The sequence below is a fragment of the Microcebus murinus genome, chromosome 16, assembly GCF_040939455.1.
Source record: "Microcebus murinus isolate Inina chromosome 16, M.murinus_Inina_mat1.0, whole genome shotgun sequence".
Taxonomy (NCBI): Eukaryota; Metazoa; Chordata; class Mammalia; order Primates; family Cheirogaleidae; genus Microcebus; species Microcebus murinus.
Genome location: NC_134119.1, coordinates 59,571,864 through 59,595,443, shown reverse-complemented (window position 1 = coordinate 59,595,443; position 23,580 = coordinate 59,571,864). Strand labels below are relative to the sequence as shown.

Genomic DNA, 23,580 nt, shown 5'->3' with positions numbered 1-23,580 from the left:
AGCTGTAGGACTGGATATTAAAGATTTAATTCTCACTTTACTTTTTTGATAATTTTTGAATTTTGTAACATGTACTTTCATTACATGAAAACAAAACATTGAAAACATTTTTAAAAATATTAATGTAGGCCAGGTGCGGTGGCTCACGCCTGTAATCCTAGCACTCTGGGAGACCAGAGCGGATCGTTCAAGGTCAGGAATTCGAAACTGGCCTGAGCAAGAGCAAGACCTCGTCTCTACTATAAACAGAAAGAAATTAATTGACCAACTAAAAATATATGTAGAAAAAATTAGCCAGGCATGATGGTGCATGCCAGTAGTCCCAGCTACTTGGGAGGCTGAGGCAGTAGGATCGCTTGAGCCCAGGAGATTGAGGTTGCTGTGAGCTAGGCTGACGCCACGGCACTCACTCTAGCCTGGGCAACAAAGTGAGACTCTGTCTCAAAAAAAAAAAAAAAAAAATTAATGTATTAGCAAAACACACACACACACCCTCGATACTCTTTAATCCTACTGTTTGAAATCTACCCAATAGAAACAAAAGATGTAAGGTTTACTACATGATAGTTTCAGTTGAAAAAGTAGAAACAACCTGAATGTCTATAATAGGGAATGGCTCAAAATACTGACATACATCCCATCCTAGAAATATTGTGAAACTTTAAAAAGAATGATTTACATCTTTATGTACTGACCAGGAAAGGTGTTCATGATTATATTTGTTAAGTGAAAAAGGCAAGACACTGTGAAATGTCACTATGGGGGTAAAACCTCCTACATACACATGTAACAAACCCTTTCTGTGCACAGGTTATTTAAGCACAAAGAAAGGAGCAATACACACATATTGGTTATCCCAGGGATTTGTGGGAAGGGAAGAGATTGTTATTTTATTTCTGCTCTATTTTACTGGTTTCAGTGAAAACATGTAATTTTAGAAAATTTATTACCAATAGTGGTTAATACAATAACTCAGAAACAAAATCAGATAAAATTTTATCCTTTAAATACTATTTTGCCACTTGAAAAAGAACATTTGATTTTCAAGGATTACTGAAATAAATCAATACTAATGAAACAGTGTTTTATCAACTTTTTCCCTAAAGAAAACATTGAAAGTGTGTATCTCCAAAAACACTTTCATGATGCTATGCTAGGATGGGGAGGGAGGAGAGGAAACTTTACCAGCGTCTCACCACTATGAAGTGTCTGATGTAAATTAAATTGTAAGCCATGATTAAAGGCCTTTACACATTCATAAGGTTTCTTTCCAGAATGAATTCTCTGATGATGTGAGGAGCTTGAATGATAGCTAAAGGCTTTCCCACATTCCTTACATTCATAGGGTTTCTCACCAGTATGAATTCTCTGGTGTTGAGTAAGATGTGAATGAAGTCTAAAGGCCTTACCACATACCATACATTCATGAGGTTTCTCACCAGTATGAATTCTCTGATGTCTTTTGAGGTGTGAACACTGTCTAAAAGTCCTTCCACATTCGTTACACTCATAGAGTTTCTCACCAGTGTGAACCCCCTGATGTAGAGTAAGTTGTAAGCCATCACAAAAAGCCTTCCCACGTTCATTACATTCTTAAGGTTCCTTGCCAGAATGAATTTTCTGATGGTGAGAAAAGCTTGAGAGATAGCTAAAGGCCTTTCCACATTCCCTACATTCGTAGGGTTTCTCACCAGTATGAAATCTTTGATGTATGGTAAGATATGAGCGATGCCTAAAAGTCTTTCCACATTCTTTACATTCATATGGTTTCTCACCAGTATGGAGTCTTAGATGTTCAGTAAGTTGAAAGCCACGAATAAAAGCTTTTCCACATTGCTTACATTCATAGGGCTTTTCACCAGTGTGAAGTCTCTGATGTTGAGTAAGTTGTGATCGCTGTCTAAAGGCCTTCCCACATTCCTTACATTCATAAGGTTTCTCACCAGTGTGAATTCTCTGATGGAGAGTAAGTTCTGAGCCATAATTAAAGGCTTTCCCACATTCTTTACATTCATAGCGTTTTTTCACCATTATGAATTCTCAGATGTTGTGTAAGTTGTGAGCAATGAATAAATGCCTTCCAACATTTCTTATATTTATTGCATTTGTCAGCATTTTGAATTCTCTGTTGTTTAATAAGGAATGGCATATTAATTTCTGTGCATTCTATACATTCAGAAAGTTCTTTAGAATGAGTTCTTTTGTGGTAACTAAAGTTTTTTCTACATTTTTTACATTCAGGGATTTTTTCTCTATGATAAAATTCTTGAGTGAGTAAAGTATGTTGGCTAAAACTGGGCACATTTTCATAATTGATCATAAATTGCCTGAAATAACCCTCCTGTTGTCCCTGTTGTTGCTCAAAATGACATTTGCGTTCCCAAGTATCTCTGAAAATGAATCTCTCAGGACTATGGCTTTTCAGTTGTTCCATGCTAATCCATTGGGATGATTTTGTTTCATAAACATCCCTTTTTGGAGATAACGTCTTGAGCTTATTTCTTGATGTTAAGTCTGAAAGATAAGAAATATATTTTAATTTCTGGTTTTGTATTATAAGAGAAAATATCTATGGTAGCAATGAGAAAACTGAAAATAATTCACATAAGAAATAAAAGGCTTGGAGAGCTCTTCAGAAAGGTAAGGTTAGCACTGGCAAATGAGAGCTCTTGAGAGAAAGTGGAGAGTTAATTAGGGAAGTAAATCAATTCAATGGTGCTGAAATTTTGATATGTCTCCGAATCCACTTGGGAGTATGTTGCAATTAGGGATGTTTAAGAAATATTCTAGAGCAACTCAATCAGAACCTAAGAGAGTTGGTCTTAGAATGAGATCAACTTAATCATAATCCATAAGAATCTGTATGTTTAACACTCTCTATGAGGCCAAAGTATTATGTGGCCAAATGTTAGTTGTTCCCAAATATCTGTTTGCCCCTTTTATTTCAGTTAAACCCACTGCTTTTAGTTGAGCATAAAGCTGCCCCATATAAACATTGTATTTTCCAAGCTCCTTTGAAGCTGGGTATGCTGTGTAATTGGGTTCTGCCTAAAGAAATACAGAAGTATTACATAGTAGTTTCTGAGACCTTCCCTTAAGAGCCAGATGGCCCAAACCCTGTATCACTCATTCTCCCTCTTCCTCACCAAAGCTGATGGCAATGTGGATTTAGTGTCATGTCTGTCACATCATGGTTTTGCAAAACAGAGATATCCTTCCAGCTTGGACTTTTTTTTTTTAGACAGAGCCTCGCTTTTTGCCCAGGCTAGTGTAAGTGCCATGACGTCAGCCTAGCGCGCAACAACCTCAATCTCCTGGGCTCCAGCAATCCTTCTGCCTCAGCCTCCCGAGTAGCTGGGACTACAGGCATGCGCCACCATGCCTGGCTAATTTTTTCTATATATATTAGTTGGCCAATTAATTTCTTTCTATTTATAGTAGAGATGGAGTCTCGCTCTTGCTCAGGCTGGTTTCGAACTCCTGACCTTGAGCGATCCACCCGCCTCGGGCCCCCAGAGTCAGCTTGGACTTTAATCCAAGAGAAAATTATACTTCTATCCCTAGGCCATACATTTTATATTAAAAAAAGAAAAATAAATTAAAAATTAAACTAAACTTCTATGTAGTTTCAACCACTACTATTTTGGTTCTCTGTCACAAGTAGCCTAACCCATTCCCATACTAATACAACTTCAAACTGAACTGAAATTTTAAAAATCCAACTCCTTATCATGAGAATATAAAGCCTTTGTTTAACAATAAGATTTCCCTTTTCTTCATTGTGCTATCACCATATTAACCTTCTTTCAAGAGTTAGGACATGGCAAAGCTTTTCCTATCTAGAGCTTTTCACAGGCTATTCCATCTGTAAGAATCTTTTTAACTAGATTTTTTTGTTTGGCTGGCTTCACTTCATCCAAGTCTCAGATTAAAAGTAACTTTCTCAAAATTGTATTCCAGATAATATCTAATTAAGTCCTTGCCTTAAGTACTACTGGAATGGCATATTTATTATTCATCTTTTTAATGTTTATTTTCTTACCCCCAAAAGTACTCAATGGTAGAAAACCTTTACAATATAATAAGCATCCCATAATCAACTGCTGAATAAATTAATTAAATGATTAAAGAAATGGAATTATGATGAGAATAAAAAGGAAATACAAAGTTTACAAACTGTTGAGAATCATAATCATTTAAAGTCCTTAAATTTGTAATAACTACCAAACATGTCTCCGTGATTCTACTCACCCCTACATCTACCACAGTGATTTTATTTTTTTTATTTTTTTCACAGTGATTTTATATATAAACACATATATAAATAAACCACATACTTGGTTATCTATAACAAACCACTCCAACTGAATCGCTAGGAACAGTAATAATCATTTATTATTGTTCTCTTTCAGATCTGAGGATTAACTGAGCTCAGCCAAGCAGGCATTCCTTACTTGGAGTTTCTCCAGTGGCTAAGTAGTCACAGTGATCAGGCTTGAGTCATTTCAATATCTTCCTCACTCATAAGTCTGGTGCCTGGCTTGAGGAAGAAAAGCTAGGGACCAGAACAGCTGTGACTCCTGGGGCTATCTGTATGTGGTTTCTCTATATGATCTGTCCAGCATAGCTGTTTCGAGGTAATAGATACCCTTTCACCTGACAGCTCAAGGCTCCAGAAGCATGTGGAGAGATGCAAGGAGGGAGGAAAGGTAGATGAGCAAATGCTAGGCAATACTTTTATTACCTAGCCTCAGAAATTACACAGCATCACTTCTACCACGTTCTATTTGTTAGAAGCAAGTCACTAAGGGCTGTCTCATTTTCAAAGAAGGAAAGTTAGACTCTATCTTTTTGTGGGAGTGTATAGTTCAGTAGTGTTATGTACATTTACATTGTTGTGCAAACAATCTCCACCTTGCCAACCCAACATTCTAACCAGCTGGCCTACTCTTTGCAAGAGCTTCCTGCTTCCTAATTAAAACTTACTCACCTGGGTACCATCTTCCTGTCTCTTCCCTCACAACCATCCAGGGCTCCTTCCCTTGCTCCAGTGAGGAGATTACAGCTGGCTTAGAAATAGAAAGTCCTGGTTTTAAGAAAAGAAAGTGAGTTGATGGCCGGGCGCTGTGGCTCACGCCTGTAATCCTAGCTCTTGGGAGGCCGAGGCGGGCGGATTGCTCAAGGTCAGGAGTTCAAAACCAGCCTGAGCAAGAGCGAGACCCCGTCTCTACTATAAATAGAAAGAAATTAATTGGCCAACTGATATATATGTAAAAAAAAATTAGCCGGGCATGGTGGCGCATGCCTGTAGTCCCAGCTACCCGGGAGGCTGAGGCAGAAGGATCACTCGAGCCCAGGAGTTTGAGGTTGCTGTGAGCTAGGCTGACGCCATGGCACTCACTCTAGCCTGGGCAACAAAGCGAGACTCTGTCTCAAAAAAAAAAAAAAAAAAAAAAAAAGAAAGTGAGTTGAGATGGGAATGAAAGTACCCAAATACAGTGATTCAGAATTGATTAAAACAAATAATTGATTAAAACAAATAAATTGATTTGTTTTAATTGATTAAAACAAATTGATTAAAACAAATAAATCAATGGTTCTTTTGCCGGGCGCGGTGGCTCACGCCTGTAATCCTAGCTCTCTGGGAGGCCGAGGCGGGCGGATTGCTCGAGGTCAGGAGTTCGAAACCAGCCTGAGCAAGAGCGAGACCCCCGTCTCTACTATAAATAGAAAGAAATTAATTGGCCAACTAATATATACAAAAAATTAGCCAGGCATGGTGGCGAATGCCTGTAGTCCCAGCTACTTGGGAGGCTGAGGCAGGAGGATTGCTTGAGCCAGGAGTTTGAGGTTGCTGTGAGCTAGGCTGACGCCACGGCACTCACTCTAGCCTGGGCAACAGAGCGAGACTCTGTCTCAAAAAAAAAAAAAAAAAAAAATGGTTCTTTTTTTTTTGAGACAGAGTCTCACTTTGTTGCCCAGGCTAGAGTGAGTGCCGTGGCGTCAGCCTAGCTCACAGCAACCTCAAACTCCTGGGCTCAAGCGATCCTCAGCCTCAGCCTCAGCCTCCTAAGTAGCTGGGACTACAGGCATGCACTACCATGCCTGGCTAATTTTTTCTATATATATTAGTTGGCCAATTAATTTCTTTCTATTTATAGTAGAGACGGGGACTCGCTCTTGTTCAGGCTGGTTTTGAACTCCTGACCTTGAGCAATCCACCCGCCTCAGCCTCCCAGAGAGCTAGGATTACAGGCGTGAGCCACCGCGCCCGGCTCAGATCATAATTTTTAAGTTATAGGATATATCGAGGAAAAGAGTAAGCATCACCTAGACTTTGCATCCTCTTCTGGGGAAGGGGTTAATGTATTTTGGGTTGCACACAGGATAGTTGTATCATGTTAAGCAGAACTGTGACCTTGTTACTGTCTTTATTCAGATATTAAGCATGATCTTAGGAGATGCTTATAGGTACCAAATTGACATGGGTGGACTTGTAATGGTTAATTTATGTGTCAACTTAGCTGGGCCACAATGTACAGATATTTGGTCAAACATTATTCTGGATGTTTCTGTAGAGGTGTTTTTTGGATGAGATTAACATTTAAATCAGTGGATTTTGAATAAAGCAGATTACCCTCCCTAATGTAGGTAGGTTTCACCCAATCAGCTGAAGTCCTTAACAGAACAAAGCCTAACCTCCCCTGAGCAAGAAGGAATCATGTCAGCAGACTGCTTGTGGACATAAACTGCAACTCTTTGGGTCTTCAGCCTGCTGGCCTGCCCTGCAGATTTTGGATATCAAGCCTCAACAATTGCATGAGTCAGTTCTCTCTCTCTCTCTCTCTAGATAGATAGATAGATAGACAGACAGATATAGATATATATATAGATATATATGCATATGTATATATATTTACATAGATATAGATACACACACACACATCCCCTCCCACCATTCTGTTTCTCTGGAGAACCATGCCTAATACACTATCCTAGGAAAGGAAGAAGAAGAGGAAGAAGAAAAAGAAAAAGACACATAATATGAAGCAGCAATTCCAAGGTAAGGTTTGGGCCTCTTATCCCTTCTTCCCTAGGCAGAATACCCACAGTCATTTAGGCAGGGCTCAGTGGCTCACGCCTGTAATCCTAGCACTCTGGGAGTCTGAGGCAGGAGGATCCTTTGAGCTCAGGAGTCAGAGACCAGCCTGAGCAAGAGTGAGACCCCGTCTCCACTAAAAATAGAAAGAAATTAATTGGCCAACAAAAAATATATAGAAAAAAATAGCCAGGCATGGTGGTGCATGCCTGTAGTCCCAGCTACACGGGAGGCTGAGGCAGTAGGATTGCTTGAGCCTAGGAGTTGGAGGTTGCTGTGAGCTAGGCTGACACCACAGCACTCTAGCCCTGGAAACAGAGTAAGACTCTGTCTCAAAAAAAGAAAAGAAAAGAAAAGAAAAGAAAAAGTTTATGGGTTAAAACAAAAAACAATAAGCTCATTATTTTGGCGGTTGGCAATTTGGACTTGGCTTTCTGAGTGGCTCTCCTGCTAATCTTATTCATGTGACTGCAGTCAGCTATTGCCTTGATGGGGACTGGGTGGTCCAAGATGGTCTTGTTGACATATCTAGCGGTTTTTGCTGACATTAAGTTGGAGGTCTCTCTCCAAGTGAACTTTTATCTGCAAGCAAGCTGCTCTTAGCTTTTGAGAAATGGTGGTATCAGGGCAGGAAAAGGGCAAGAGCAAAAGCTGCAAGACCTCCTGAGGTTTTGTCTCAGAAGTCTCACAATGTCACTTCCACCACATATTGGTCAAAGCACATCACATGGCCCTGTCTAATAGTAACCTAGCCATTGACTAGCATTTCAGGAGAACAAAAAAAGGAAAGAAAAAAAGAAACTGATCTTTACCTTGCTTTTCACATATGCTCAGTAATGTTTCACTTTCCTCGGGGCTCTTAGAGAACTTCATGAGAAAGAGGGAAGGGAATACAGGAGAGTTAAGGAATTATGAGACACCAACCTTTCTTGGACTCCAGACTGGCTAGATTGGAAGAAATTCTTCCCACCACACAAATTCTCATCATCTATCACACACAAACTCAGATGGAAGTAAAAGGGAGATGGGAGTACTGCTAACCCTTCTTAGTATCCAAGAGAAATGCCAGGGTTATGGATATCCAGATCTGGAAATTTTCCCTAAATTCACAGCAGTTTCCTGGGAAGACAGCATTGGAATGACATGGTTCTGAAACATGGAACTCGACTTCAGAGAGTTCCCAAGGGAGACCCTCTGAAGAAGGAATCCTACTCCTAGTTTCTCCCCATCATGTCTTCCTAAGACTCTAAGGGACACTTCCAACTCCAAAAGCCTCATTTGAAAAACAAGTCTGTGCTTTTCTGTTTGCAAACTATATTCTACCATTCAAATATCTGATTCTTCTTTTGATGGCCATTTCTCTGCAGTTGGGGCCCATATAGCTACAAAGGGGTAAAAAAGAAGTACCTGGGAACTCATGGATACAGAGCCCAAGAGACAATACAGTCTAAAAACTGGCACGTAGGTGGTCACTCACTCCACAGATACTCCCTGTATGTTAAACACCAGGCTGAGCACTTTGGGCGAGAGTGCACTGAAAAAGACAACCTAGGCCATGCTTCATTGCAAGGTGACTCTGGCTAACACAGGCATTGATCGTAGTCTTCACAGACACAGATAGACTCTCAGGGAGAGCTCCTTCCAACAGACCTCTCAGTCCCAACATAGAATCCAAAACTGCAGGTGGTCTACCTGTCACACATTCAATATCACAGAATTAAAAGCGTCTTCCAACACACTAGGTTAGAGCAGCACTGTCATATGATGGGTGGTCTCGAACCCCACAGTGTCGCACACCCCACATCACAACCAACCACGGTCACCCAAAAGGTCCTGCATCTGGCACATACGAGCACAGTCACGCACCTGTCACAGCCTTGTCACCGCGTACACACCCCCGCCTCGTCATGACCACAAACGTTCACACGCACGTACCCGCGCATTCACAGGCCTGAGCTACAGGCCCCGCACGCCCTGTTCGCGCCCTGAGAGCTCTGGATGTCTCTCCGTGAGCGCCTCACGCACCAAGACCCGGCTCACCACTCGTAGCCAGGCAACTTGGACAGAGAACTTGGAAGCGGAGCTGGAGATCCGATAGCTACAGCAGCGCGAAGGCCTATGGGAAATGTAGTTCAAGGCCGAAAACGCCCGGATGTCGAGAAGGCGCGCGTAGCCGGTGGTCCGGAGAAACGCGCCGCGGAGACACCTGGGAGGTACAGTCCGTGTGGGGAGTACGCAGGCGCAGACTGCTGGCCGGTGACCAAAGGTGAGGCTGGTGGGTCCCCCCGGGGCTGAGGAAGCGGGTGATGGTGGGACCGGTCGGGAAGGCCGAGGAGGGAGGCGGGAACCTGGGCTGGGGAAAGCAAGGAGGGAAAAGGGAACCTGGGCCGAGGAGGCTGGGAGAGGAAAGTGAAAGTCTGGGCCCCAGAGAAGGCGGGGAGAGAAGCAAGCACCTAGGCAGAGGAAAGAACCAGGAGCGCGGGCAGGGGAGCGCCGAGAAGGGAACCAGGAGTCCGAGGCGGTGTGAGCTCAGCGAGGGCAGGAATTTTATCTGTTTTTACCCCCGCGAGGAAAGCCCGGAGCCTGGAGCGCGGCCTGACACCGACAGGCGCTCAGTTTGTGTGGCTTTTTGTGCTTGTCCTTGTCTTTTGAGGGGGGGCGCGTGTGTTAATAACGTGTGAGGTTGTGGAACCGATTGTGAAAGTGGTAAGGTCTCCGTGCGTGTCCAGACAAGTTTTAAATTAGGTGCGAGTCTATTTGTATTGAGACTGTATCCGACTTTGGAGAGGAGACAGAGGATTGTGAGTGAAATTTTGTTACTTTTTGTAGAAGTATGTATGAGCACTGTGAGATTGTGCATGACATGAGAACTCATGGGATTATAACTGTGTAGTGAGTGATACAACTACGAATATGTGTAATTTTTGAAGTATTTTGTGTGCACAATCCATGATGACTGAATGCGCCTCATTGCATGACTGAGGTGGAGTGCTTGAGAAACTGGGTGCTGACTAGTGAGGTATGGTTGTTTGGAGTGTCTGAATATTGGCTATTTTATAGGCCTGTAGAATTTGACTCTGTGGCAATGAGACAAGTATAATAAGTAGAGATTTTTAAAATAGAGAAGAGAAGGTAAAATAATTTTCAGTTGGTAGGATCACATATTGGAAAACCTCATATTGACTAATAACTAATACGTTGAAATGAGGAACACCATAGGGAACACACACCAAAAAACCTTTCTTTTATAACTTCTCAAAATTTCTATTTGGATGAGTTATTTTCCCTTTTTTGGGGGGGGGGGATGAGTTTTTTTCCTTTTGCTGGGATCAATAATTTCTTCAGACATTCTCTAGATAATAAAAAAATCTGTTGAACATTTAACCAGAAGATCAGTCTCATAATACTCATGAACCTAAATGAAATGTTCACTGTAGAAATCAAACTTATTTGAAAAGCAGAAACTCTCTCCCTTTTGCTGGAAGCCTGCAATATGAAAGGGTGCATGATCAGTTTCTTCTTTAATTCCTCTATCTCCTCTTTATTCCCTATAGGTAGGTAGTCTTCAGCTCCAATGGATTAGGAGCTGGCAAAGGAATGAGAAGTCGGAAGTCAGGGACAAGAAGAGGCTAACATGACTAATACTGCTATAATTTAGTGTAAGTCATCTCCTACCTTCTGAGAGAACTTGCTGTTGGGAACCTCCAGAGATACCCTTCCCTTCTCCCGGGCACAGCCTCTTCTCCAGCTGCCTCCTTAGTGCTTCCTCTTGGCATACACCTGCTCTGGTGGGGTTTGTATGTCCAGTTGGTTCTTTTGGATAGGATTCAAGACAATCAGGCAGCCTCCATCCATGGTGTCTAAGATGCTAGTGCTAAGGTGAGAATTAGCCACCTCAGTTACTTTGGCCTCCCCAAACCTGGAAACACATAACATTTTTGCCAAGAATTCTCTCGCTTTGGTTCCTAGTAGTATCAGGATCTGAGAGGCCCCTTGTGTGAGAAGAACCTACTTTTCTTCTCCCTAGAATACAACATTCTAAACATAATTGACTCTCTTAAAGAGACATTCTCCTCTCTAACCTCTCAAGGTAGGAGTTAATTACAGCAAAACTTTATAGTCAGGAGCTTTACAAGATTGTATTTTAAAATGAGGGACTCACTTTTATTTGGATGATCTTTGGAACTTTTTAGCTGAGACTGAGGCAAAAAGATTTCTAAGTTAGCATCTTGTTAAAAATGAACAATGCAATAATTAGAAAACTCAGGGTTGCTGGAAAAAAACATTAGCAAATCAATAGGCTTTGCATACAATGCACATGTGTGGAGGGGGTGTGTGTGTTTAGAAAACAATGCAAACATTTTTACAGTGGTCATCAAAAATAAGAGAGAGAAAGGAAGTGACTTTATTAATTGTATGATGTGTTTTTAAAAAGCACATTTAGGCTGGGTGCGGTGGCTCACCCCTGCAATGCCAGCACTCTGGGAGGACGAGGCGGGAGGATTGTTCGTGGTAAGGAGTTCGAAACCAGCCTGAGCAAGAGCGAGACCCTGTCTCTACTAAAAAAATAGAAAGAAATTAATTGGCCAACTAAAATATATAGAAAAAATCAGCTGGGCATGGTGGCACATGCATGTAGTCCCAGCTATTCTGGAGGCTGAGGCAAGAGGATCGCTTGAGCCCAGGAGTTTGAGGTTGCTGTGAGCTAGGCTGACTCCACGGCACTCTAGCCCAGGCAACAAAGTGAGACTCTGTCTTAAAAAAAAAAAAAAAAGCACATTTAAAAATTAAAACTTGAACAAAAAAAGGATAGGAAGGCACAACATGATAAAATGTCAAAACTTCCTAATGTTTCACACCATTCTTGAAACATTTCAATAAAAAATTTTTGATTTCTCTAAGCAGGTCTACTTTTGAACTAAAAAAAAATTTTTTTTTTTGAACTTTCTAAAATTCTTAGGAGAAAATGAACAGACCAGCAATTCTGAGAGAGAAAAATAATCAGGGGGAAGTAGCACTAGTTGATACCAAAATATGTTTTAAACTGTGATAACTGCAGGGTGATCCTGGCAATTCAGTAAACAGATCAGTGGAAATAAATATAAAGCCAACATCTATTCAAATATACAAAGGAAATAAAATATATGATAAAGGTGGTAGCTTTGTTGAGTGAAGGAAATAGAGATTATTGAATGAACACCTGTGGTCCTAAACTAGATGACCAAATAATTTTTTAAATTTTATTTTTGCATGAAAAAAAAAAATACAGAGTCAAATGAGAAACTATATAAAATTATTTGTAACTCGTACCACAGGTAAAGGATTAATTTTCTTCCTTTAAAAAAGTCTACTACCAATTCGGAAGATGAAGTAATAGAAAAATGAAATAAATCATAAAAGACCATCATTCATAGACAAGAAACTAAAAATATTTTTTAAACTTAGGAAAAGACATTTATCTTCTTTCATAATAAGAAAACTAAAAACTAGAACCACAATTTACACCTATTAGGCAAGCATAAAAAGTTTGTATCAGTAGTCTTCCTCAGGGTGTGAGGTGACAGATATTCTCGAATATTGCTAGTTATGGTATAAATGGTACAGGTTTGATGGAGAGCAGCTTGGAAATAGTTAATAACAATAGGCTGCTTAGGCTAGAAAAGGTAGTGCTTGAGGGGAGAGAAGCTTGTGCAAAATCCATCCTGCTGGCCCAAGAGCCTGTATCTCTGGCCTCAGGGATAAAACAGGATTTCTCTAGCCTGTTCTCCCCTCTATATTTATGCAGGAGGTGCAGCGTAGACAAGGGCCAATACAGGGGAAATGGACGCAGTTTTAATTGAGTTATAAGTCATAAGAGAGCTATAAAGCATGTGTGATCTCATGGTTTTTTGTTTGTTTGTTTGTTTGTTTTTTTACTTGGCTTTGCCTTCTTAGGAACTGCCCCTTTCTAAAGAGGAGCACAAAAGAAAGACTGGTCCTTTCTTGCACATCTCAAAACCATGGCTCAGGTGAGGTAATGGTTCCTCTCTCCTTTCTGAAAGTGTCTTTTTCTTTCCTAAGAATATTTGAGTATTTGCCTTTTTTGTCCTAAATCCTCCTGCCTATCTTCTCCTTCAGGAAACTGGTCCCCATCTCTTCCTGTATTGGTCAGATAAGCCTCTATCTTCCACAAATACTCCTAATTTTAACCAGTATTCTCTGTCTATACCAAATTAGAAAAAATTAGCTGGGCATGTTGGCACACACTTTAGTGCCAGCTACTTGGGAGGCTGAGGCAGGAGGATCACTTGAGCCCAGGAGTTTGAGGTTGCAGTCAGCTATGATCACACCACTGTACTTTACTGAAGGCGACAGTGAGACTCTGTCAAAAAAAGAATTAATATTGCAACATTATAGTTTAATTTACTGACACCTCCCATCTTTTGTTTTTATGTTTGCCATTATGTGATATTTATGTTTGTAATAAATTTTGTTAAAATGTTTACTTTGAACCAAAGGTCTATAGTGCACAGGCCAAATCCTGTCTGCTTCCTGTTTTTGTAAAGATTGTGAACTAAGAATGGTTTTGTGTTTGAAAAAATGTAAGAGAAAAATATTTCTGACACATGAAAATTTTAATGAAATTCCAATTTCAGTGTCTGTAAATAAGTTTTATTGAAACACAGCTTTGCTCATCATTTACATATTGTCTATGGCTACTTTTCTACTAAAATAGCAGAAGATGTTTATCAGCTACTACTTGAAACAGTCATCTCTTTTAGAGAAGAAAAGGAATGAATATAATGTCTTATGTGTAACTTTTCTTCTCATCTTCTTTGTTTCCTTGATTTTAGTTATCATCTGGTGTTATTTTTACCTTGAGGATGAAGAATTTCCTTTTTTAGTGTTTTTGATGGTGTAGTATTGCTAGTGATGAATTAACTCAGGTTTTATCTGAAAATATCTTATGTTTTATTTTTAATAGTATTGCTAGATATAGAATTCTTGGTTGATGTTATCTTTGGCTTTTAGCAGTTTGATTAGGATGTGGCTAAGGGTGGTTTTCTTTGGTTTTTATCCTTTTAGGGTTCATTAAGCCCTTCGAATATGTAAGTTAAAAGCTTTTGCTAAGAAAAAAAGTTTTTGCTAAGTTTGGATGTGATATCTCAATATTTCCTTAAAATTTATTCATACTTTTTCTTTTTTCCTCACCATTCTGGAACTCCAGTTATGTTGTGTTGGATTACTTTGAAATTCACCCACAAGTCTTTGTGAGTCTGTTCATTTTTCTTTATTTTTTCTTTCTATGCAGGTTGTTTATTTCTGTTATTCTGTATAGAAGGTTATGATTAATTCCACTTTATATTTCTGCTCTGCTATTGAGCTTATCTACTGAATATTTCATTTCAATTATTTCTAGCTCTAGAATTTTCATTTGGTGCTTTTTTTCATAGTTTGCATTTTGAGATTCTACTCCATGTTTCCCATTATTTCTTTGAACACATTTAGAACAGCTGGTTTCAAGCCTTTTTTGGCAAAATCCAACAGAGCCCACTAGGAGTTAGTTTCTATGACTGTCTTTTTGTGACTATGGGTCATTTCTCCCACACACTTGTTGTTTTGTTTCATTTTGTTTTATTTGCATGTGTAGTAATTTTTGCTGGAAAGCTGGACATCATAAATAATATAGTAATCTGAATTCTGTTATAGTCCTACATTCTTAGGATTATTGGCAGTTAACTTGTTTGGAATCAAATTTCAAACTTTATCTCCCCTGTCATTGTGAAGCAGCTATTATAGCCCCTTGATTCTTTTTTTGATTTTTTGAGACAGAGTCTCCCTCTCTTGCCTGGGCCAGAGTGCCATGGCGTCAGCCTAGCTCACAGCAATGTCAAACTCCTGGGCTTAAGCAATCCTTCTGCCTCAGCCTCCCGAGTAACTGGGACTACAGGCATGTGCCACCATGCCCAGCTAATTTTTTCTATATATTTTTAGTTGGCCAATTCATTTCTTTCTATTTTTAGTAGAGACGGGGTCTCGCTCTTGCTCAGGCTGGTTTCGAGCTCCTGACCTCAAGCAATCCACCCGCCTTGGCCTCCCAGAGAGCTAGGACTACAGGCATGAGCCACCGTGCCCAGTGCCCAGCCATAAATGGTAGTTTTTTGCTGCAAAAGCTGTTGGGTTTCAGGTTCTCTGATGCAGAAAAGCCACAAAACTGCAGTTGCTGTCCTTCAAGGATAAGCTCTTGTCCAATTTCTGCCTGTTTTGTCACTTTCCAGTACTTTCCCTTAGTTTTTTATTGTATATTGTGTCCAGATTTTATAATTATTGTCTGAGAGAGTGTTTTCCTGACCATTTCACTCTGTTATTGCTGGATGCTAAAGTCCTACCACATATTTTAAAACCATTTTCTTCCTATGTAACATATTCATCTTGAAGGGGAAACAATTTATCCCTTAGTGAAGCCTGAGAAATTGTTATAAGATGTATCTTATCTGTGTTCTACCTGTAATACTTTCTTGCAGATTTGTGTTTACACATACTTTCTTGCAAGTATATGTTACATGCCTGTGGGGCGTGTTTTATTTGTTTTGACACTTTAGTGAACTAATATGTGTTTGGACATAAAGTGATTTCACAGTAAATATTTTCAGAATGTTATTTAAAAATTCAGTGACAGGTATTTCTACCTTTTTTTTTTTTTTTTTTGAGACAGAGTCTCACTATGTTGCTCAGGGTAGAGTGAGTGCTGTTGCGTCAGCCTAGCTCACAGCAACCTCAAACTCCTGGGCTCAAGCAGTCCTGCCTCAGCCTCTTGAGTAGCTGGGACTACAAGCATGCACCACCATGCCCAGCTAATTTTTTCTATATATATTAGTTGGCCAACTAATTTCTTTCTATTTTTATAGTAGAGACTGGGTCTCGCTCTTGCTCAGGCTGGTTTCTAACTCCTGACCTTGAGCAATTCGCCCACCTCGGCCTCCCAGAGTGCTAGGATTACAGGCGTGAGCCACTGCCCCTGGCCCTGTTTCTACCTTGATATTTGTTTCCCCCACAATATAAATCATAAAATGGGGAAAATGATTATCTTTCTTAACAAGTTTTTATATGAATGCCAAAGGAACAGGGTCAAAAATAGTCCCAAATATCTAGTCAACCTACCCTGATTTTATAGTTCCATCCATTTCAGGGATCAGTGTCATTCAAAGATGTGACTGTGGACTTCACGCAGGAGGAATGGCAGCACCTGGATCCTGCTCAGAAGACTCTATATATGGATGTCATGTTGGAAAACTATTGCCACCTCATCTCTGTTGGTAAGAAAAACTCCTTTTAAAACTTTTAATACATGTATTTCCTCTCAAATTGCCTGAAGTATGTATAGTCTTGAATTTCATGGGTAAGAGGTGATGAGTTTCTTTTGGTTGGCAGAAAGAAGGATTATATTCTTCACTTGCCCACTTCAAGCTGCTAAGTTCATTACACAATTGGGTGTCTCAGTTTGCAGTACTGAACCATGCACCTTACTTGTTTTTCAATGGTGTTAAAGCATAACAAACTTAAGTCTTATTTTCCTTTATCAGGGTGTCACATGACCAAACCTGATGTCATCCTCAAGTTGGAGCAAGGAGAAGAGCCATGGGCATCATTTGCAGCTCTTACCTGCTTAGGTGAGTTTCTGACTCCGAGGTAGATGAAATCTAGTGGAAAGTTAATTTAAAGGGGTCAAGTGGTAGGTGGGCTACCTTTGAAATGTTTTAGGAGTATCTTTGAAGACTTCTGATCTTTGAAATGACCTTCATGTCTATAAAACGTAAAACCAGACTATTAAATACCACTCTCTCCAAATACATTCTTTCCTAGTTTGCTTGATATTATCAAAGATATTTGCCACTCTTAACTTATTCAAAATGTACTATAAACCTTCTTTCTTTTAGATATTTTTTTTATTTGTATCTCTTTTTCTAGCATTCTCAGTCCTTGCTATTGTGATAGATTTTTTTTCTTCCAGGCATTCTTAAATCTGTCTTTGAAAAAGAGAAAATTCTTGGTTAATGTTCCTATCCTTAGTTACTTACCATTTTCTTTTTTAACCTTTCCTTCATAATACCTCAGATTTGTTTTCTGTGCTAAGTTCCCATTCTCACCACAAATCTAGCTGTTAATTTTAAAACTCACTTGCTTCAGCCTGGACTGGTAACTCCAGACTCACCATTTTCTTCCATTATACCTTTGTGGTTCATTTTATATGATCATTGTTCCTGAAATTAATACCTGGTTTGGATAAAACAACAGTAACTCAGTTTTTATTCTGATTCACTGAATGCTTATTTACAATTTGGTCTGTTTTCTTCACCACTATAGCTATATCGGCTGAACAATGCCTGACACATAAATAGTCACACAGATTTTACTTTTAAAATAAATTTGTGTTATTTCACTGGACTCTCAGTCTTATTTCTCCAATTTGTCTGCAAGTGATCTGCCTTTAATTTATAATAATCCTACCCATTCTCAGAACTTAAGCTCTTTGTTTTATATAGATGGCTCTAATATCAACAAACTCAATGCATTTCACCCGCCTTCACTCCAGTTCTTCAGGAGTTCTACAGTCTATCTCCTCACCTATTTTGTGACAGTGTGTCAGAAATGAAAATCACTATTATTCCCAGCTCTTCAATTCTTTCCCATTATCTATTTCTAAATTATTTTGTTCCCTCTGTTATCATTTCTTATGGGTCTTTTCACAATTTGTGTTATGTTTATCAGCCTGTGAAATATGTTGATATCCTCTCATATTTGCATTTCTCACTGACATCCTACAAAATGACAACTTATTTCATGTCTTCATTATAATTTTTGTCCTAATTCAATGTATATTGTTACTTTTCTAACAAGATGTACCATCACTTGTTCCTTATTTTTTTATTACTTATATGAAATTAGAATTCCTCTTCATCACAATAAGCCCTCATCTGGTCTTTTCAACTTTATCTTGGAGAAAATTCTTGCTTATTTGTACTTGACCTAGTCTCCTAAATGGTCTCCATAAATGTAGGGTTTGTCATCACATAGGTCTTTTTCATTGTTGTTGTGTTCTCCCTTCCATGTACTATCTTATCTTTTAAGTCTCAAGGTTTCTCCATGAACTGTTCCTTGATTACTTTCACATCATATCTACCTTTGTTTTTTCTGAATTTCTGTGCTACCTATTAACTGTAACACAAACATACATGAAACTGTTAAAAACAATTATATAATTTGATGCTTGATTGTACAAGGTTTATGCTTAAGGATTCTTTCCCTAAAGATAAGATGCCCTGGCCGGGCGTGGTGGCTCACGCCTGTAATCCTAGCACTTTGGGAGGCCGAGGCGGGCGGATTGCTCAAGGTCAGGAGTTCAAAACCAGCCTGAGCAAGACCCCGTCTCTACCAAAAATAGAAATAAATTAATTGACCAACTAAAAATATATATACAAAAAATTAGCCGGGCATGGTGGCGCATGCCTGTAGTCCCAGCTACTCGGGAGGCTGAGGCAGTAGGATCGCTGAGCCCCGGAGATTGAGGTTGCTGTGAGCCAGGCTGACGCCACGGCACTCACTCTAGCCTGGGCAACAAAGTGAGACTCTGTCTCAAAAAAAAAAAAAAAAAAAAAAAAAAGATAAGATGCCCTTTGAATTTTTATCACTGTAGTATTTAACATGTTACGTATTAAGTAGTTACTGCTTTAATTGTTCGTGGAGCTATGTAGGGGAGGAAAGCATGTACTATGAGAAAGGATTCCTATCACCTCTGCTTTTTTCCCTTAAATAAGGCTTTAGAATAGAACATATGCATTTTTTAATGAAATATTTATGTCAGAGTGCAAGATTGTTAAAAATTTCTTAAAATGTTTTTTCTAGACCATATTTATGTTCAAATTTTAAAGAAACAGAGCTTAAAGTGGTGGGGAAAATATGTGAAGGGTTTTTGAGATCATGGACGGTAGGATTTCCTTGAAGATTCTCTAAATTTGAGTAGAAATAAGACTGGAAGGCAAGCTAATTGATTAAAAGAACATTAGCACAGGCCGGGCGCTGTGGCTCACGCCTGTAATCCTAGCTCTTGGGAGGCCGAGGCGGGCGGATTGCTCAAGGTCAGGAGTTCAAAACCAGCCTGAGCAAGAGCGAGACCCCGTCTCTACTATAAATAGAAAGAAATTAATTGGCCAACTGATATATATATATAAAATTAGCCGGGCATGGTGGCGCATGCCTGTAGTCCCAGCTACCCGGGAGGCTGAGGCAGAAGGATCACTTGAGCCCAGGAGTTTGAGGTTGCTGTGAGCGAGGCTGACGCCACGGCACTCACTCTAGCCTAGGCAAGAAAGCGAGACTCTGTCTCAAAAAAAAAAAAAAAAAAAAAAGAACATTAGCACAGGCTTGTCATTAGGAATAAGTAAGGTGTTTATAAGCAATAGTAGGCCTGATACTAGGCCTGACTGAGGCTAAAATTACTTGTTATGGGTGAGATTTGTCAGCTATGTGGACAACCTTAAAAACTCCTGTGAATATTAAAAGTGAATCTAGATGATGTAAAAGTTTTTTTTATAGGAGAAATCCCTTGTATGTGTTAGTAGGGGGCATAATGGACTCAAGGAAGAAATAGAGTTTTGAGCCTAGCTTTAACATTGTTTCATTAGATGAGGATGATTGCAACGTAACTAAAGTCAGAAATAGCTATAAGTTTATAAGACAAATGAAGGATAACATTAATTAATTGAGCAATTTTTTATATGGTCATGCTGGAGACTCAGACTTGTGGGGGGCGGGGGGAATGGGCATTTATTGAAACCTTAAAATCTGTACCCCCATAAACATGCCGACAGTAATAGGGTATTGGGCAGGTGGGAGGGGGAGGGGGGCGGGTATATACATACATAGTGAGATGTGCACCATCTGGGGGATGGTCATGCTGGAGACTCAGACTTGTGGGGGGAGGGGGGAATGGGCATATAAAAAATTGGGGTGAAGGAATATTACTGCACTGGGGAAAGAAAAGCCAATCTTTTCCTTAAACATGAAAAACAAAGCAACTGAAAAGAGGAATAGTTATAATTGATGGTCATCAGAGTTTTGTTATTGAATGATTTGAGAAGAATTGATTTACCAGCACTCAGAATAGAGCAATTGAATATATTCTGATCTGTTTTAAAGTTCCTGTTGGAAGTATTTTCCTAATTCTCCCCTTTGAAGAGAAAATGATTCCCAGGTATATGGAGGATTAGAGCATAAACTATAGCATTGTTTTTCTAAATATAAGAAAATTAATTGCTACATGAAGAGTTTAGTGTGTGGAACAACGGGAAGTGTTTTACCACATTAATCTAGGGGTGCATGTATAAAAGTATATGCAATTTTTATTCTCCATAAGTAATCTTTCGTCTGATATTTTCCCTGAATAAACATTTCTACTTATTTTTCTTGTCCATTCTACTTCCAGTTTAATGCCTTTGATAGTTTCACTTCATTGTCTCTGAATCTACTTATCTAACCATCAGTCCTTTCATCATTCTTTGACTTCTTGGTTTGTTTCACATTCTCTATAAAGTTCTTGTGCAAAAGACAAAGAGGTATTAGTAGTGTTTATTGCTTATTTTTTCATCCTTTTCCACACAGAAGCCATTTTTGTTAAGGTTCTATGTTTTTTTAAATCCAAACAGAGGGTAATTTTTCCTTAGTTTCTTTTGGCCTCATATGGTAGATTATAAGAAAATTCCTTTCCATAGCAAATGTGTTAAGAGTCACATATTGTTATTAATTATATTCTTTTCTAGAAGAAAACTGGAAAGCCGAAGACTTTCTGGTGAAATTCAGGGAACACCAAGATAAGTATTTTAGATCAGTTGTACATATCAACCACAAAAAACTGGTTAATGAGAAGAATAATATATATGAAAAGACATTTACTCTAGGCAAAAGCCCTGTTAATTCAAAAAATCTACCTCCTGAATATGATACCCATGGAAAGATTTTGAAAAATGTTTCAGAATTAATCATCAGTAATTTAAATCCTACAAGAAAGAGACTTAGTGAGTATAATGGATATGGGAAATCATTCCTCAGCACTAAGCAAGAGACAGCTCATCCTGGAGTCAAATCCCATAATCAAAGTGGTAGGGCTTTTAGTCATAATGAAGTGCTTATGCAATATCAGAAAATGGAAACTCCAGTACAGTCATTTGGATATAATGACTGTGAGAAATCATTCCTTAAAAGAGGAGGCTTAATTACACATAATAGAGCTTACAGAGGGGAAACACCATCTGTATACAATAAAAAGAGAAGAGCAACCAATATTGAAAAAAAACATACCTGCAGCGAATGTGGGAAATCGTTTTGCAGGAAGTCAGTATTGATCCTGCATCAGGGAATTCACACAGAGGAAAAACCCTATCAATGTCATCAATGTGGAAATGCATTTAGAAGGAAGTCATATCTCATTGATCATCAAAGAACCCACACAGGAGAGAAACCCTTTGTTTGTAATGAATGTGGTAAGTCCTTCCGCCTCAAGACAGCCCTCACTGACCATCAGAGAACACATACAGGGGAAAAGTCATATGAGTGTCTGCAGTGTAGGAATGCTTTCAGATTGAAGTCGCATCTCATTCGTCATCAGAGAACTCACACAGGAGAGAAACCATATGTTTGTAATGACTGTGGGAAGTCTTTCCGCCAGAAGACAACACTCTCTTTACATCAGAGAATTCATACAGGGGAGAAACCCTATATTTGTAAAGAATGTGGAAAGTCCTTTCACCAGAAGGCAAACCTTACTGTACATCAGAGAACTCACACAGGGGAAAAGCCCTATATTTGTAATGAATGTGGAAAATCCTTCTCCCAAAAGACAACCCTTGCTCTTCATGAGAAAACCCATAATGAGGAAAAACCATATATATGTAATGAATGTGGGAAGTCCTTCCGCCAGAAAACAACCCTCGTAGCACATCAGAGAACACATACAGGGGAGAAATCTTATGAATGTCCTCATTGTGGGAAGGCTTTTAGAATGAAGTCATACCTCATTGATCATCACAGAACTCACACCGGAGAGAAACCGTATGAATGTAATGAATGCGGGAAATCATTCAGTCAGAAAACAAATCTCAATCTACATCAGAGAATTCATACAGGGGAGAAACCTTATATCTGTAATGAATGTGGGAAGTCCTTTCGCCAAAAGGCAACCCTCACTGTACATCAGAAAATACATACAGGGCAGAAATCCTATGAATGTCCTCAGTGTGGGAAAGCCTTTAGCAGGAAGTCATATCTCATTCATCATCAAAGAACTCATACAGGAGAGAAACCATATAAATGTAATGAATGTGGTAAGTGCTTCCGCCAGAAGACAAATCTCATTGTACATCAGAGAACTCACACAGGAGAGAAGCCCTATGTTTGTAATGAGTGTGGTAAGTCCTTCAGTTATAAGAGAAACCTCATTGTCCATCAAAGAACTCACAAGGGAGAAAACATAGAAATACAATAAATGATGTGATTTCTTTGTGAACCCTTTCCAAATTATAAACCTTTAGTTTTAAAAAGAAAAGCATGCTTGAACAGGTTAATGTAATTTTAATCACAAATGTAATAATAGTTATTAACTGAAAGTACCAAAACACATAACTATTTCTCTGATGTTTACTAGCATATAAGATGGATGTTATCATTATTATTGAACTCTATCAGATATGAAGCTAACTTTTAAAGTTTTCAACTGCTCCTGCTGACTCAAATAGTTTATTTTTTAAAATACTTAATATGTGCAGAGGCAAGTTACAAAACAATTACAAGCATCATTCTCCATAAGAGAGAGAACATATCTATGAACTGTATTTCTCATTACACTCTATGTAACATAAAGCAGTTAGTTGCTACTTCTGTAAAGATTACTACTTTCCTACCCTATAATGTCATAAAGTAGTTTTTGCATGTTTTTTAACTTTATATTTTTTATTATACATCATGAATTCTTTTGTCTTGTTTCAGTGAACATTTTTAAGATTTGTACATTATTGCATGTGGCAGTAGTGTATTTTCATTTTGTCTATTCCATTTTAAGAATATACTGCTATTTATCCTATTGATGGATATTTGTATTTTTTATAATTTTGTGTTATAATAAATATACTGCTATAAGTATTCTTGTTTATGTCTTTTGGGGGTATTTGTGTATATTTCTGTTGATTTTATACCTAGGACTGGAATTAGTCTGAGGTGTATAAGTTTTTTCAGCATTGGTAGGTAGTGCCAAACATCTCAGACCTTTCTTAACATGAGATGATTCATTTTGGAAAGAAACAGATCTAACTAATCAATGTGGAAAGGTCTTAGTAATCATTCAAACTGGAGAATTCCTACTAAAAAGAAAGCTTATAATTTGATAATTGTGAGAAGGCTTTTAGTCATGGACATATGAATGCAATAAATGTGGAAAGGCCTTTAGCTGTCAC

General features: G+C 38.9%; 2 protein-coding genes across 5 annotated transcripts; one reads left to right on the top strand and one right to left on the bottom strand.

Annotated features, from left to right (window-relative positions):
- Positions 1 to 593: 593 nt before the first annotated feature.
- On the bottom strand, positions 594 to 11,720 carry ZNF461 (zinc finger protein 461). Its single transcript, XM_075993036.1, is given in 4 exon segments — positions 594 to 2,022; positions 2,024 to 2,514; positions 4,991 to 5,086; positions 10,775 to 11,720. Coding segments are annotated over 3 exon segments (1,410 nt in total). The 5' UTR covers positions 5,028 to 5,086; positions 10,775 to 11,720; the 3' UTR covers positions 594 to 1,140.
- Positions 9,240 to 23,266, top strand: ZNF567 (zinc finger protein 567). 4 transcript variants are annotated; one of them, XM_075993033.1, is made up of 6 exons: positions 9,245 to 9,365; positions 10,654 to 10,758; positions 13,034 to 13,107; positions 16,311 to 16,395; positions 16,663 to 16,749; positions 20,896 to 23,266. In XM_075993033.1, the coding sequence occupies exons 3-6, from the start codon at positions 13,099 to 13,101 to the stop codon at positions 22,614 to 22,616; spliced, it is 1,902 nt and encodes a 633-aa protein (XP_075849148.1). In that variant the 5' UTR covers positions 9,245 to 9,365; positions 10,654 to 10,758; positions 13,034 to 13,098; the 3' UTR covers positions 22,617 to 23,266. The 4 variants fall into 4 exon arrangements, with proteins under 4 accessions (XP_075849147.1, XP_075849148.1, XP_020139077.1 ...); XM_020283488.2 differs by having other exon boundaries at positions 9,246 to 9,365; positions 16,269 to 16,395; XM_075993032.1 differs by lacking the exon at positions 10,654 to 10,758 and having other exon boundaries at positions 9,240 to 9,365; positions 16,269 to 16,395.
- Positions 23,267 to 23,580: the final 314 nt, after the last annotated feature.

Excerpts from the sequence above, each read along its gene's own strand:
- ZNF567 (XM_075993032.1), top strand. Across the intron at positions 16,396-16,662 it reads TTGCCACCTCATCTCTGTTG|GGTGTCACATGACCAAACCT; the intron begins GTAAGAAAAACT and ends TTCCTTTATCAG. Across the intron at positions 16,750-20,895 it reads TGCAGCTCTTACCTGCTTAG|AAGAAAACTGGAAAGCCGAA; the intron begins GTGAGTTTCTGA and ends ATTCTTTTCTAG.